Source organism: Staurois parvus, unplaced genomic scaffold (assembly GCF_062004578.1).
Source record: "Staurois parvus isolate SC_StPar_1 unplaced genomic scaffold, SC_StPar_1.0 ptg000647l, whole genome shotgun sequence".
Lineage (NCBI taxonomy): Eukaryota > Metazoa > Chordata > Amphibia > Anura > Ranidae > Staurois > Staurois parvus.
The window spans coordinates 326,918-343,082 of NW_028318443.1; the positions used below are offsets into that span (position 1 = coordinate 326,918).

General features: G+C 43.8%; 1 protein-coding gene across 1 annotated transcript in view; it reads right to left on the bottom strand.

The window, feature by feature from the left end:
• The window catches only part of LOC149448930 (tumor necrosis factor ligand superfamily member 12-like), a 100,394-nt gene that overhangs the window by 82,983 nt on the left and 1,246 nt on the right, over positions 1–16,165 (bottom strand). Inside the window, exons 2-4 of the mRNA XM_089693996.1 lie at positions 5,720–5,755; positions 5,487–5,568; positions 3,601–3,660 (exon numbers count right to left, since the gene is read on the bottom strand). Coding sequence (XP_089550122.1) covers positions 3,601–3,660; positions 5,487–5,568; positions 5,720–5,755 — 178 coding nt within the window. The remainder of the gene's footprint in view (positions 1–3,600; positions 3,661–5,486; positions 5,569–5,719; positions 5,756–16,165) is intronic.

Consider the following 16,165-nt stretch of genomic DNA (forward strand, 5'->3'; position numbering starts at 1 on the left):
ACCCTACGGACTAAGACTGGGATGCCGTTAAATTTCATGTGTTAAATTTCATGTGCGTGTAATGGCAGGCATTCCAACACTTTTGGCAATATGATGTAGGTAGCTCTTGAACTCTGAGGTTGTCCTATTGGTGTTCCCACAATTTCCTTTGTTTGTAATGAAACTAAATGGATCTGAGACTGATGTGCTATATCATGAGTTAACAGTCTAGATACAAACTGATTCCAATGCAAAGTGATGTAGAAGAACAAACAAGGAAGTTAATATGTTTCAGTGGTCAAAACGTCCCATTCATCATGGCAGCACTGAGGAACAGTGTTCGCTTCATCTTGGGCTTCATCACCTTATTGGTCAAAATATTACATACATTGTATCCTCAAAGCAGTCATTGTTTCCTATCTTAAAGCCCTGATGAAGGGAGCGAGTTTTGGCTCTCAAAATGTGTTGGCCAGGGGCGGACTGACAACTCATGGGGCCCCCGGGCAATAGGGGATCATGGGGCCCCTGTGTCCTTGGCCAAACTCAAAAAAGCCTATGAAAAAGGTACCAGGGGCATCTCATGGGGCCTCCTACTGACCCCGAGTTTCCAAATGGTCAGTCCGCCCCTGGTGTTGGCTTTCTTGTTTGGTTTCCTGCTTGGCTTTACATTCTTTAGTCAGATATTTGATATGACATTGATATGACACTTGCAGAATCCAGCCAGTTCTTCCAGAATCCCTGTCAGTATTTCCAATGGTACTTGCAGAATCCCTGACTATTCTCTAGTCTTCTGCATTCTTCATTGCCAGTCCAAACTGTCTGACTATACCTTTGCTAACTGCCTGCCAAGACCCTTGCCTGATCTTCACTACCCTTGTTGTCTCCAGACTAGTTTACTGCCTACTTAATGCCAACCCAGACTGTGTGACTTCTCTCTGCTTGTTGCCTGCTAAGCCTTCTGTTTGATCCAGACTACACTACGGTCTCCTGTCTCGCACCATAGTCCTGCGGTACCTGCTACCCCATGGTATGGTGATCCCGGGGTCCTTGCCCTGGTGCCAGTTGCAGCAAAGACTTTTGGGTACTACCAGGGTTTCTGCACCCTGGGAGAGCCTGCTTCACCTGGTAGACAGTATCAGAACAAGAATACAGAGCAGACTTGCAAGAAGACGAACACTGTGCTTCATCACTTTAACAGTCAAAATACAGTGCCATATGCATTGTATCCTTAATTCAGTTTTTGTTTCCCATCTTAAAGCCCTAATGAACTGGTGAGTCTTGGCTCTGGTCTCCTGTCTCTGCACCATACACTTGCTGTACTTGCTACCCCATGGTGTGGTGATCTTAGCGTCTATGCCCTAGTGCCAGTTGCAGCAAAGAGTTTTGGGGAGTACTAGAATTTCCTGCTCAACTCTAGCATCAGGAGCTCTGGTGAAAACCAAGTAGTAGTTAGATTTTGTGCCTTGGTAGAGCCTGGGTCACCTGCCAGAGGGTATTGTAACAGGAATAGAGAGCAGCCAAAATCTTACAAGAAGAAGCTCTTGAAATGAACTGTAGTGTCTTCTTTGGAGATTGTACCTGCTCTGTATTCACCAGAAATCTTCCTGGAAGGATGATGGCATCAGTCCTTGTGATACAGAAGATGGATTTAAGATATGTAATATTTTAACTTTTGTTTCCATTCATTGAAGTATGCAGACTTTTAGATTTTGACTGTTGGGTTATAGCTGCACCTTCAGGAGAAGTACACTAGTCATATAAACAAAATCACGGCCTAGAGGTGGCTTCTGCTGGTGGCCAAACCCCCATTTGCTAGAGGCAGCTCAGTTTTTCATTTAGTTTTTTCACACTCCTCAGTGGACACTGCTTTGGGACGTTCCAACGGTTCAGATCTCTGCTGTGTCCTTCAATAAATGGAAGAGAAAATCACCACAAAATTCTTTTTTGCATTCATTGATGGACACAGCAAAAATCTTTAGATCTTGACTGTTGGGTTATATTGCCGCCCTGAGTAGTAGGACACTAGACTTAAAAACAAAAGCACAGCCTAGGAGCAGACCCTGCTAGTGACCAATCTCCATCTGCTAGAGGCAGCTCAGTTTTTCTTTTAGCCTACTCCCACCTCTCAGTAGACACATCCTTGGGATGTCCCAATGATCAAGATCCAAAGATCTTCTTTGTGTCCTTCAATGAACAAAAGAGCAAATTTTTTTTTTTAAAAAAGAGCAAATGATTTTTTAAATCATCATAAAAACCTTTTCTCTTTGTTCATTGAAGGACATAGCACCTAATGCTCTGGTTGTTATGTCTGTGACTGATTGTTGCTTTATGCACTGCTTAGTAACTAACTAACTGAGCTGCCACCACTTTGGTCAGCTTGAAAATAATAGAAGACATGAAGTGCGGCCCCAGACCCTTTCAGAGGGCTGCACAATAGCAGTACGCCTTTGTGCATTGAGGTGCATTACATCAAGCTAGGTAGCCCATTCAAAATGAATGGGTTGTAAAAGTTTGGTCTTGATGCATTCTTCACTGAACAGACAGTTGAAGTACAATAAGCCCCATCAATGGTGTCAACAGCCGTAATAATAACCACCAGCATTGGTGTCAACAACCACAATAATAACCCCCAGCATTGGTGTCAAAAGCCACAATAATAACCCCCAGCATTGGTGTCAACAGCTGTAATAATAATACCCACCAGCACTGGTGTCAGCGGCTGCAATATTAACCACCAGCATTGGTGTCAACAGCCGTAATAATAACCACCAGCATTGGTGTCAACAGCCGCAATAATAACCCCAGGCATTGATGTCAACAGCCGTAATAATAACCCCCAGCATTGGTGTCAACAGCTGTAATAATAACCACCAGCATTGGTGTCAACAGCCGTAATAATAATAACCACCAGCATTTGTGTCAACAGCCACAAAAATAACCCCCAGCATTGGTGTCAACAGCCACAATAATAACCCCCAGCATTGGTGTCAACAGCCACAATAATAACCCCCAGCATTGGTGTCAACAGCCACAATAACCCCCATCATTGATGTCAGCGGCTGCAATATTAACCACCAGCATTGGTGTCAACAGCCGTAATAATAACCACCAGCATTGGTGTCAACAGCCGTAATAATAACCACCAGCATTGGTGTCAACAGCCGTAATAATAATAACCACCAGCAATGGTGTCAACAGCCACAAAAATAACCCCCAGCATTGGTGTCAACAGCCACAAAAATAACCCCCAGCATTGGTGTCAACAGCCACAATAATAACCCCCAGCATTGGTGTCAACAGCCACAATAATAACCCCCAGCATTGGTGTCAACAGCCACAATAATAACCCCCAGCATTGGTGTCAACAGCCACAATAATAACCCCCATCATTGATGTCAGCGGCTGCAATATTAACCACCAGCATTGGTGTCAACAGCCGTAATAATAACCACCAGCATTGATGTCAGCGGCTGCAATATTAACCCCTAGCTTACCCCCAGATGCTTAGAAACTACAAGGCTCAGCTGTCCAACCAACAAGATGGGATATATAGTTTACAGAACACAGGGCAGATTAGGAGACACTTGGAGACAGTCAAACCAGGAATGAAGAGCTCATTACCTTCGTAATGTGCAGCCAAGATGGGAGATTTATTTCTAGAGTTTCTGTTCCTCTTGTTTGCTGGAAAAGGATGAAAATATAAATTTTAGAATAACGGAAAATGTTCCACCAATTGAATATTTCTTACCTGTCAGAGCTCTCTCTGTACACACAGCGGTATATGTCAGAGCTATATACTGTAAATGTATAATAAAAATGGCGTGTAACTGTGGAGAGACATTAGAGTGTAAGCTTCAATGGTGCAGAGTCTGATCAGACTGGCTGAATGTCCTCTGTACAGCACTGTGGAATATGTCAGCGCTATAAAAATGTACAATTATAGTGTGTGACTGTTGTGGGATATTAGAGTGTAAGCTGCTCTGGTGCAGAGGCTGGAGTGACTGGCTCAGTGTTCTTTGTACACTGCGGTATATGTCAGAGCTATATAAATATAATAATAATAGTGACTTGTAGTAATTTATTTATTATTATTTCAGGTACTTCTATAGCACCATCAATGTACGCAGCGCTTTACATATACCGGTATATTGTACATTCACATCAGTCCCTAACCCTCAAGGGGTGTACAATCTAAGGGCCCTAACCCTCAAGGGGCGTACAATCTAAGGTCCCTAACCCTCAAGGGGTGTACAATCTAAGGGCCCTAACCCTCAAGGGGCGTACAATCTAAGGTCCCTAACCCTCAAGGGGCGTACAATCTAAGGTCCCTAACCCTCAAGGGGTGTACAATCTAAGGTCCCTAACCCTCAAGGGGGGTACAATCTAAGGTCCCTAACCCTCAAGGGGTGTACAATCTAAGGTCCCTAACCCTCAAGGGGTGTACAATCTAAGGTCCCTAACCCTCAAGGGGCGTACAATCTAAGGTCCCTATCCTCAAGGGGTGTACAATCTAAGGGCCCTAAAGCTGGGTACACACTAAGAAAATCAGGAGAAAAATTTCACCCTAGGAATGATCGTTCTATTTTCCTATAGTATGTAAACAACTTATGACATCCGATTCAGACTTTCCAAACTAAAATTTCCGAAGGGACAAACTCCAAAATGTTTCTCGTACGTGAACACAAAGTCCAATTTTCTGCTCACTGTGTACAGTAATCGTACAGAAATCAAATAGAGAAAAATGTGCATAATCAGAAGCAAAGAACAACCCGGAAGAAGGTGCAAGAAAAATCGAAATCATACAAAAGTAAACTTTTGCCTTTGTCGTTCAAGACATACAAGTTAATACCATTGTTGGTCACATCTTGTTGCGCACCTTTGTGGAAAATCAGACAGCCAGTCGTCCGATTTTCTCATAGTGTGTACCCAGCTTGAAGTGGGAGTAAACTCCCTTTCTTGCTTTGTACCTACAGTCAGGGGTATATTTACCACAAGGCTAACAAGGCATTTGCCTAGGGTGGCATTTTTCAGGGGGGGGCAGCACTGCCTCTTGGATGAAGGGACGTAAGAAGGGACACACGCGGCATGGGAACCTGGCGGGTTCCGAGAGATGCAGTGGGCTTCATGACGGTGTCCTGGGGATGTCTGGAGCTGTGAAGGTGAGCAGGGGCGGACTGACAACTCATGGGGTCCCCGGGCAATAGGGGATCATGGAGCCCCTGTATCCTTGCCCAAACTCAAAAAAGCCTATGAAAAAGGTATCGGGCATCTCATGGGGCCCCCTACTGACCCCGGGCCCTCGGGCAGTGCCCGAGTTTCCAAATGGTCAGTCCTCCCCAGTTTGGAATGTGGGATGAAACCCACGTAGGCACAGGGTGAACATGCAAACTCCAAACAAGGATTCAAACCGACGACCCTAGTGCTGCTCGGGAGTGCTAACCACTTAGCCACCGCACTTCCCTTGACATTAGAATGTAAGTTCTTCTGGTGAAGATCCCGGGGATTACCTGAACGCCGTTGGCGACTCCTCTCCTCTCTCAGCTTCTCAAACAGAAACTGGTGCTTCTCCCACACATTCTTGAAAAAGATCTGTCCAACAAAACAAGACAAGGACGCGTTGAATCCTCTGAATCACCATGACATCCAGGGTGGTCGCATTTTCAGAAGGAGAGGTCATGGAAGACCAATTCCATGCTCCATAATGAGCAGATAGAGCACATACTTCATGCAGGAAACCTACCTGAGCTTCAGCTTGAGGTTCTTGTATTGGAAGAACCTGAAAAACAAACCCATAGAGTTATATCTGTAATTTCATCCCAAGGGGTAGAGCATCTGTCTGGCTTTTGTTGTGTCCCGTTTCCAGTTACAAAAAGTGACAGGAAACAAAAACCCAATCTAGTTGCCCATTATTATTATTATTTTTTCAGTATTTATAAAGTGCTGATAGTTCGCTCAGCGCTGTACATTACAAAGGGGGACAGAACATGTGACAGAACAATACCAATACAATGCAAAACATGAGGGGATTGAGGGCCCTGCTCTTTGGAGCTTACAATCTAGAAGGGAGGGGATGGTGGCACAGGAGGAGATAGCTGTGGGGGATGGGGTGGTAGGAAGAGTGGAGGAGGTCGGCAAGTTAGCAGGGGGTGGGGTAGGCTTCCCTGAAAAGATGGGTTTTCAGGGTACGCCTAAAGGAGAGGAGAGTAGGTGATAATCTGATGGGTTGGGGCAGGGAGTTCCAGAGGATGGGTGACACCCTGGAGAAGTCCTGGAGGCGGGCATGGAAGGAGGAGACCAGGGAACTAGAGAGAAGGAGGTCTTGTGAGGAGCGGAGTGTGCGTGTTGGGCGGTACTTGGATATTAGGTCAGTGATGTAGTTCGGGGCAGTATGGTGGACAGCTTTGTACGTCAGTGTTAGGATTTTGAATTTGATCCGTTGCGCAATCGGAAGCCAGTGGAGGGATTGGCAGAGGGGGGTGGAGGAAACGGAGCGGTTGGAAAGGTGAATGAGTCTGGCAGCCGTATTCAGGATGGACTGAAGCGGGGATAGCCAGCGGCGAGGCAGGCCAGTGAGGAGGGAGTTGCAGTAATCGAGTCGTGATATGATGAGGGAGTGGATGAGCTGTTTAGTGGTTTCTGGGGTTAGGAACGCACGTATTTTGGCGATGTTGCGGAGGTGGAGTCTGCACGAGCTTGTTAAAGATTGGACTTGGGGCTGGAAGGATAGGTTGGAGTCCAGAATGACACCAAGTACTCTGGCCTGCGGGGCGGGTTTGATGGTGGCATTTCCCATATGAATGGCCACCCTTTTTTTGTCTTCATCTAGTCCCCTTCCGTATTTTTACATATTGTTTCAATATTAATAATGTATTATTTTTTTTTTTTTGTTTAGGCTTCTAGTCTTATCTTCTGTCTGTCCTACTGATGTATAGAATTTTATTGACTCGGTATTTATTATGTTTATATAAGCACACTGCATGCTTTTATCACTCGGACTGTATTATGTAACGCTCCACTGCTTGGCTTAAAGGATTTTTACCCTAGCAGCATTTTTACGCCTGACAATGTTTTATGTCTTAATGCAATCCTCTTTAGAAGGTCAGATGTCATTATTGACTTGCAGAAAGTCCAAAGTGGTCACATTTCTCTGTCTGCTAACATAATGGGCTTTTGTGCTCAGGCTTATCTGTCCTCTAAAGAGTCTTTGGTTCATATTCATCCTTCCTTGGCAACAGTTACCATGGAAATAGGCCCCAAAAAAAGCCATTTGACCCTTGTCAGCCATTTGGTCTCATGCTCAATCATGAGTGCTTTTCAACTTGTCTCTGATTTCCAAAGTAACGTCCCTAAAACGTTTTTGTCCCTGATTTTGGAAGTTGATTTGAAGACCTAATGATCATATTTTTAGTTTTGAGCATTGCATTGACTTCTTGGGCCCATACCGCTCTTGTGACCTGACTCACCAATAACAAGATCACTAGAGAGCGCAGTAAAAAAAAATGATCATTTGTTTGTACAGGGTTGCTTCCTCTCTAGATACAATGGGACAGAATCACCTTTGGGTTCAAGTCTGGCAAAGCACTGCCTGCCCAAATCCTTGACTGCTAAATCCATTGGCAATCACCTCCACCCGCCACCTGATGATGCTTCCCTGCTGAATTTGTATTGCTAAATGACAGTTCCCTGGCCGCTAGAATGTAAACAAAGCAGCCTCAGATCCTGTCCGATGTCATTGAATAAATATCGTCAGTAACATCACCCAGGAGGATCTCCAGCTGCTTATTTTATTTTCTGGCAGATGGGGATCTGTCATTTAGTGATGAGAGTGCAGCAGGGAAGCATCCTCAGGTGGCAGGTGGAGCACAGCTTTGACTTCTTGGACCAGGTGTCTCCAAACTTTCTAAACAAGGGGGCCAGTTTACTGTCTTTCAGACTTTCAGGGGGGTGGACTGTAACCATTGGAAGTAGACATTGTCCTGGCATCAGTGGAAGTAAATAATGCATCTTAGGTATTAGTGGGAAAAAATAGTGCACCATCATTGGTATCAGTGGGAGGAATAGCGCCCCATCATTGGTATCTGTGGGAGGAATAGTGCCCCATCATTGGTGTCAGTGGGAGGAATAGTGCCCCATCATTAGTATCAGTGGGAGGAATAGTGCCCCATCATTGGTATCAGTGGGTGGAATAGTGCCCCATCATTGGTATCAGTGGGAGGAATAGTGCCCCATCATTGGTATCTGTGGGAGGAATAGTGCCCCATCATTGGTGTCAGTGGGAGGAATAGTGCTCCATCATTGGTATCAGTGGGAGGAATAGTGCCCCATCATTGGTATCAGTGGGAGGAATAGCGCCCCATCATTGGTATCAGTGGGAGGAATAGTGTCCCATCATTGGTATCAGTGGGAGGAATAGTGCCCCATCATTGGTGTCAGTGGGAGGAATAGTGTCCCATCATTGGTATCAGTGGAAGGAATAGTGTCCCATCATTGTTATCACTGTGAGGAATAGTGACCCATCATTGGTATGAGTTGGATCAATAGTACCCATCATTGGTGTCAATGGTAGGTATAGTGTCCCATCACTGGTATTAGTAGGAGGAATAGCACCCCATCATTGATATCAGTGAAGGGAATAGCACCCCATCATTGTTATTTGTGGGAGGAATAGTGTCCCATCATTGGTATCAATGGAAGGTATAGTGTCCCATCACTGGCATTAGTAGGAGGAATAGCACCCCATCATTGATATCAGTGAAGGGAACAGTGCCCCATCATTGGTATTATGGGGAGGAATAGCGCCCTATCACTGGAATCAATGAAAGGAATAGTGCCTCATCATTGGTATAAGTGGGAGGAATAATGCCCCATCATTGATATAAGTGGAAGGAACAGTTTCCCATCATTGGTATCAATGGAAGGAATAGTTTCCCATCATTGGTATCAATGGAAGGAATAGTTTCCCATCATTGGTATCAATGGAAGGAATAGTTTCCCATCATTGATATCAATGGAAGGAATAGTGCCTCATCATTGGTATCAATTGAAGGAATAGTGCCTCATCGTTGGTACCAATGGAAGGAATAGTGCCTCATCATTGGTACCAATGGAAGGAATAGTGCCTCAACGTTGGTACCAATGGAAGGAATAGTGCCTCATCGTTGGTATCCATCGAAGGAATAGTGCCTCATCGTTGGTACCAATGGAAGGAATAGTGCCTCATCGTTGGTATCAATGGAAGGAATAGTGCCTCACCGTTGGTATCAATGGAAGGAATAGTGCCTCATCGTTGGTGTCAGTGGGAGAAATAGTTCCCCATTGTTGGTGTCAGTGGGTGGAATAGCTCCCCATCATTGGTGTCACTCTGAAGAGTAGTGTCCCATTGTTGGTGTCAATGGGAGAAATAGTTCCCATTTCTAGTGTCAGTAGCAGGAATTATGCCCAATTGTTGGTGTCAATGAGAGGAATAATGTTTTGTATCAGTAGGATGAAAAGTTCCCCAAGGGTTGGATAACAGTGAGCAAAGGGCCACATCCAGCCCCCAGGCTGCAGTTTGGAGACCACTGTCTTATACCAGTGCCATCCTTATGACCAGACTCACCAATAACAAGATCACTAGAGAGGGCAGAGAAACCTATCATCTGTTTGTACAGGTTTGCTCCCTCCCTAGATGAAATGCAACAGAATCTCCCTCATGGACTGTGAGCTTTAGATTCGGGTGTGGCAAAGCGCCAAACAAATTGGCCCCATTTGGGCAGTTTGCCTGCCTAAACCTCCGGCTGCTAGAATGTAAATAAAAGCAACCGCCACTGGGCAATCCCATTGACTAATAATGGTCAGTGACATCACTCAGGAGGATCCCTGGCTGCTTTGTTTATATTCTAGCAGCGGGGGATCTGTCATTTAGCGATGGGAGTGCAGCGAGGAGCATCATCGGGCAGCAGGTGGAGCATTGCCTTGACTTCTTAGACCAATGCCACCCTTGTGATCTGAGTCACCAGTAAGAAGTTGGCTAGAGAGGGCAGAGAAACCTATCATCTGTTTGTACAGGGTTGCTCCCTGGCTAGATAAAATGAGACAGATTTCCCTCACTGAGAGTGAACTTTGAGTTCAGCTCTTGGGAAGGGGCCAACAAACTGGCCCTATTTGGGCATTTTTCCTGCCCAAATCCCCAGCTGCTAGAATGTAAACAAAAGCAGCCACAGATGGGCAGTCCCATTGACTAAATATGGTCAGTGACACCACCCAGGAGGATCTCTGGCCACTTTGTTTACATTCCAGCAGCCAGGCATCTGTACTTTAGCAACGGAAGTTCAGCAGGGAAGTACCATTGGGTACTTGCGAACGATGGATTTACATTGGAGGACTTTGTTTACAAATTTTTCCTGTAATATTTTTTAACCCCTTTTATGGCAAACACAGAGCTATCAACAACAGCTCTCAGTCTGCACTAACAATTGGTAGCCGGTGGGACCAGATCTCGATTATGTGACCACTGTAATAGTGATCACATGACCACCAATCTTTCCCACCCACTCTGGGTGTTCAGAACTGTTTAAACGGACACCAGGGCAGGGGGGAAGGGGTTAAAGGACGTTCCCATGGTGTCAGTGTGTGTATTTGTTTGTTTGGGGTTTTTTTTGGAAATATTGTAGTTCTGTACTCATTTCCCAATGGGGAGTGGATCTTTTTTTGTTTTGTTTTTTTAAGTCCCTCCTTTCTTTACAAGTCCCCACATCCTCTTGAGGACTGGGAAACGTGGGGAGGAGGCTTGTGTCAATCAACATTGGGACAAGGTGATGAGATCCTTGCAGGAAGAACTGTTCAAAGGGACACCGGGGCGGGGGAAAAGGGGTTTAAGGACTTTCCCATGGTGTTAGTGCATATATTATTTTTTGTTAAACATCTTTTGGGAAATATTTTAGTCCTGTACTCATCCCCCAATGGGGAGTGGATCTTGGTTTTTTTTTTGTTTTGTTTTTTTAAGCCCCCCCCCCCTTTCCTTACCAATCCCTTCATCCTCTTAAGGACTGGGGAATGTGGGGAGGAGGCATGTGCCCATCAACATTGGGACAACGTGATGTGATGCTTGCAGGGAGATCCTTGCACTGCAGTTTCTCAGGCACAGCTTCCTCTCCAGCAAGGAGAACTGAGCAGCACAGGGGTGACATCACCAAATCTCATGAGGCTGGCAAGATACAGGCAGCAGTGCCTTAAGTGATCTCATGCTGCAGTTTTTTTTAGCTATGAAGCATAAGGCAGAGGAGTGGAAGTGCTATGCTATATTTAAAGAAGAATTCAGGACAAAAGATGCATTTTTCAGGGTACTGCTTAGGCACAATTCATTTTTCTAGGCATTGTAAGGTGAAAAATCCTAATTTTTGAGTTAAAGTACACTTTAGGGGCCGGGTTCACATGTGTGCAGTTTTTGTGTGCATGCTGCATCTTTCATCAAAACGCACATTCTCATGTAAAGAGCATGTAAAACACGTATAAAAACGTGACACACAAAAACTGCACCACACACTTCTGAACTGGCCCTAAAGGGAATTTGCATTGTAATATAACATATACAACTGATAAACAAGCCAGTTTAGCATTTAAATTCTCTTTTCATTGTCAATTGGGAAGACTGTTGGGAATTTCAAAGATTACCCAGATTTCTTAGTTCCCTGCTTCTGTAATTGGTTAACTGCCTTTCCTAGAAGTTTGCATAGAACTTAAGGTCAAATATGTGGCAGCTCAGAATATGTCATCCTTGGACATCTGGTTACTGCAAATTTAGGTGAGAGGCTGGAGCAGGGTCTGATCTGTGTCAAACATTTGTGAACACTACCAGGAACTGCATAGACACCAGGATTTACATAACTCAAATCCCTCTTGTATTGAACTGTATTGTTATTGTATTGTCTCCCTGAAAACCTATCTCTTCAGGGAAGCCTATCCTGCTGTCAGCTAATAATGGAATCTTCTACTCTTCCTACCAGTCCATCCCCCACAGTTACTACCTTTTGTACCACTAGCCCCTCCCTCCTAGATTGTAAGCTCCAAGGAGCAGGGCCCTCCTAATCCTCTTGTATTGAACTGTATTGTTGCTGAATGGTCTCCCATTATATTGTAAAGCGCTGAGCAAACTGTTGGCGCTAAATAAATCCTGTATAATAATAATAATATATAAATCCTGTATAATAATAATAATAATAATAATAATATATAAATCCTGTATAATAATAATATATAAATCCTGTATAATAATAATAATAATAATATATAAATCCTGTATAATAATAATAATAATAATATATAAATCCTGTATAATAATAATATTATATAAATCCTGTATAATAATAATATATAAATCCCGTATAATATTAATATATAAATCCTGTATAATAATAATAATAATATATAAATCCTGTATAATAATAATATATAAATCCTGTATAATAATAATAATATATAAATCCTGTATAATATTAATATATAAATCCTGTATTATAATAATATATAAATCCAGTATAATAATAATAATATATAAATCCCGTATAATAAAAAATATATAAATCCTGTATAATAATAATAATATATAAATCCTGTATAATAATAATATATAAATCCTGTATAATAATAATAATAATAATATATAAATCCTGTATAATAATAATATATAAATCCTGTATAATAATAATTGCGTCAGTTCTGAGACAGAATCTTAGCTCAGGAAGTAGATGGTGTCCCAAGATGCCTGAACAAAGATGGCGCCGGCCTTCTGGGAAGAAAAGAAAATGAAGGCATTTTCAAGGGGAGTATTGCCATCTCTGTGAGCGGTAATAAATATGTGGAACTTAACATGAAAAATATATGTACCTGTAGGCAGAGCCATTAGAACGTGGGCATAAAGTTTAATTCCTGTAGGCATGGGCATAACATTTTATTCTTGGGTACCACCAACAGGTCTATTGTCCCAATTTTCATTAGTGTGAGTTTGCGCTCCCAGAGGAGGCAACATAGTGTGCAATTCACCAGCACATGTATTACGATGCCCAACACGGCATCCTGTGTTCTTCCCGGCTGAGCCAGCCACCAGTTCAAGTGATAGACCATTGGTAACATGGAGAGCTAGGAGGCAAGTCGAATCGATTTTCAGAGCTTTACTTCACAACTTCAAGGCAGACGACTTCAAGGCTTACAGCTTCCCATCAGTAATAGTGGTTGTCAGCACTTTCCCAGGTCAGGCCATCTATGTCCTGTCCCCAACTCCCTCCTATCCAGGTCACCAGGACCTCTCCAGGTACTCCCCAGCTGGAGAATATTAATTGCTGGAAGCTCTACATTTCTGCAGAAAGGGTCTTACCAAGTCCTCTGGGGGGCCAGCTCTGGAGTCTCAGTCCTGTCCTCTCAACTCTCTGCCCAAACTCCTCCTACTCTCTAACGCATGGTTTCTCAAACAGGGTTCCATGGAAGTTCCTCCAGGTTCCTTGAGCAATGAGCAACTTCTGCTTCTTAGAACAATGATCTTTTATCTATGGCACAGTGGCTAAATGGTTAGCACTTCTGCCTAACAGTACTAGGGTTGTTGGTTTGCATCCCAACCACAACACCACCTGCCTTTGCATGTTCTCCCTGTGCCTGCATGGGCTTCCTCTGGGTAATCCAGTTTCCTCCCACACTCCAAAGACATGCTGGTAGGTTAATTGGCCCTAGTATATGAATGTGAGTTAGGGACCTTAGATTGTACACCCCTTGAGGGTTAGGGACCTTAGATTGTATGCTCCTTGAGGGTTAGGGACCTTAGATTGTACACCCCTTGAGGGATAGGGACCTTAGATTGTATGCCCCTTGAGGGTTAGGGACCTTAGATTGTACGCCCCTTGAGGGTTAGGGACCTTAGATTGTACACCCCTTCAGGGTTAGGGACCTTAGATTGTACTCCCCTTGAGGGTTAGGGACCTTAGATTGTACGCCCCTTGAGGGTTAGGGACCTTAGATTGTACCCCCCTTGAGGGTTAGGGACCTTAGATTGTACGCCCCTTGAGGGTTAGGGACCTTAGATTGTACACCCCTTGAGGGTTAGGGACCTTAGATTGTACGCCCCTTGAGGGTTAGGGACCTTAGATTGTACGCCCCTTGAGGGTTAGGGACCTTAGATTGTACACCCCTTGAGGGTTAGGGACTGATGTGAATGTACAATATATATGTAAAGTGCTGCGTAAATTGACGGCGATATATAAGTACCTGAAATAAATAAATCTATAAGGGTGAGATTGAGCCCAAACGTAAGGAGCATTCTTCCCACTGACCGTCACACTAATGTAGCATGAGTTGTATTTATTTCAGGTACTTATATAGCGCCATCAATGTACGCAGCGCTTTACATATATATTGTACATTCACATCAGTCCCTAACCCTCAAGGGGTGTACAATCTAAGGTCCCTAACCCTCAAGGGGCGTACAATCTAAGGTCCCTAACCCTCAAGGGGCGTACAATCTAAGGTCCCTAACCCTCAAGGGGCGTACAATCTAAGGTCCCTAACCCTCAAGGGGAGTACAATCTAAGGTCCCTAACCCTCAAGGGGCGTACAATCTAAGGTCCCTAACCCTCAAGGGGCGTACAATCTAAGGTCCCTAACCCTCAAGGGGCGTACAATCTAAGGTCCCTAACTCACATTCATACATACACATACTAGGGGCAATTTAGACAGGAGCCAATTCACCTACCAGCATGTCTTTGGAGTGTGGGAGGAAACTGGAGTACCTGGAGAAAACCCACGCAGGCACAGGGAGAACATGCAAACTCCATGCAGGTGGTGCTGTGGTTGGGATTCAAACCGACGACCCTTGTATTGCCAGGAAGAAGTGCTAACCATTTAGACACTGTGCTGCCAGATATAGTAATTGTTAGCAGGGGTTCCCCGAGTCCTGAAAGTTATTGTACGGGTTTCTCCATGTTGAAAGAGTCCAGAAAGGCTCCTCTAAGGTAACCCATTATTTATCTATGGGGAGGGTGCCATCTAATGGCCAAACTTGGAATTGTACTAACATCCCCTTACATACCTGATGCTAGGGCCACTTTAATCACTTCCAGTCTGGACACTTTCCCCCCCTTCCTGCCCAGGCCAATTTTCAGCTTTCAGCGCTATCACACTTTGAATGACAATTGCGCGGTCATACAACACTGTACCCATATGAAATTTTTTGCATTTTTTTGTGACAGATAAGATTTTATTTTGGTGGTATTTATTCCCCACTGGGATTTTTAGTTTTTTTGCTATATAAATGAAAAGTCCAAACATTTTGAAAAAAAAGTGTTTTTCTTATAAAATTTTGCAAATAAGTAATATTTCTTCATAAATCTTGGCCAAAAATGTATTCAGATATCTTTTTATTAAAAAATATATAAATAAATAACCGAAATTAGTTTATAACCAAAAATTTAAATTTTTCAACTTTTTTTAAATTTGTATTTCTTTTATATTATTATTTTTTTTTTTTTAAACATACTGTCACCCTAGCAGTACGGTGTCACCATGGTGACACTGTACTACTTGTGGGGGGTGATGAAGATTTTTTTTTTTTTTTTTTACACTGATTGCTTTTATACCCGTAAAGGCTGTAAAATCAATCATTTCTCCTTCTCTCTGGCTGCAATCTTGCAGCCATTGAGAAATACTGTGAGAGTTGTGATTGGTCACAGCTTGTCACATGGTACAAGGCTGTTGTGAATAGCCTTGTACCATGTGACCTCTGTGATCATGATCACAGATTTCACACGTAGTAAGCAATGATGTCAGAAGTGACATCTTGCTTACTACTATTCTTGTGATCACTGATTGGCCAGTCAGTGATCACATGATCGGGACCTCACACAGAGGTCCCGTACAGCGATCGGTGCTCCCAGGGAGCGCACAGAGGCAGGGAAGCGGGAGGACATTTATAAAAGGCCACCCGCCCCTGCACGGCTCCCGTCCGGCCGTTTATAAACATGGGCTGGATGGGAAGGGGTTACGTTTCCTTAAAGAATAAGTTCACTTTTCATAACATGTAAAATGTTATGAATGTACCAGCTCCTGCTCCCCCACTTTGACAGCTAGTGGGGGATCTTCTCTCCTCCCGCTAGCTGTCAAATTTTTATTAAATATGGTCGCGTGGGACTCCGCCCGCCTGGTCGTATCACTCATTCACAGTCCA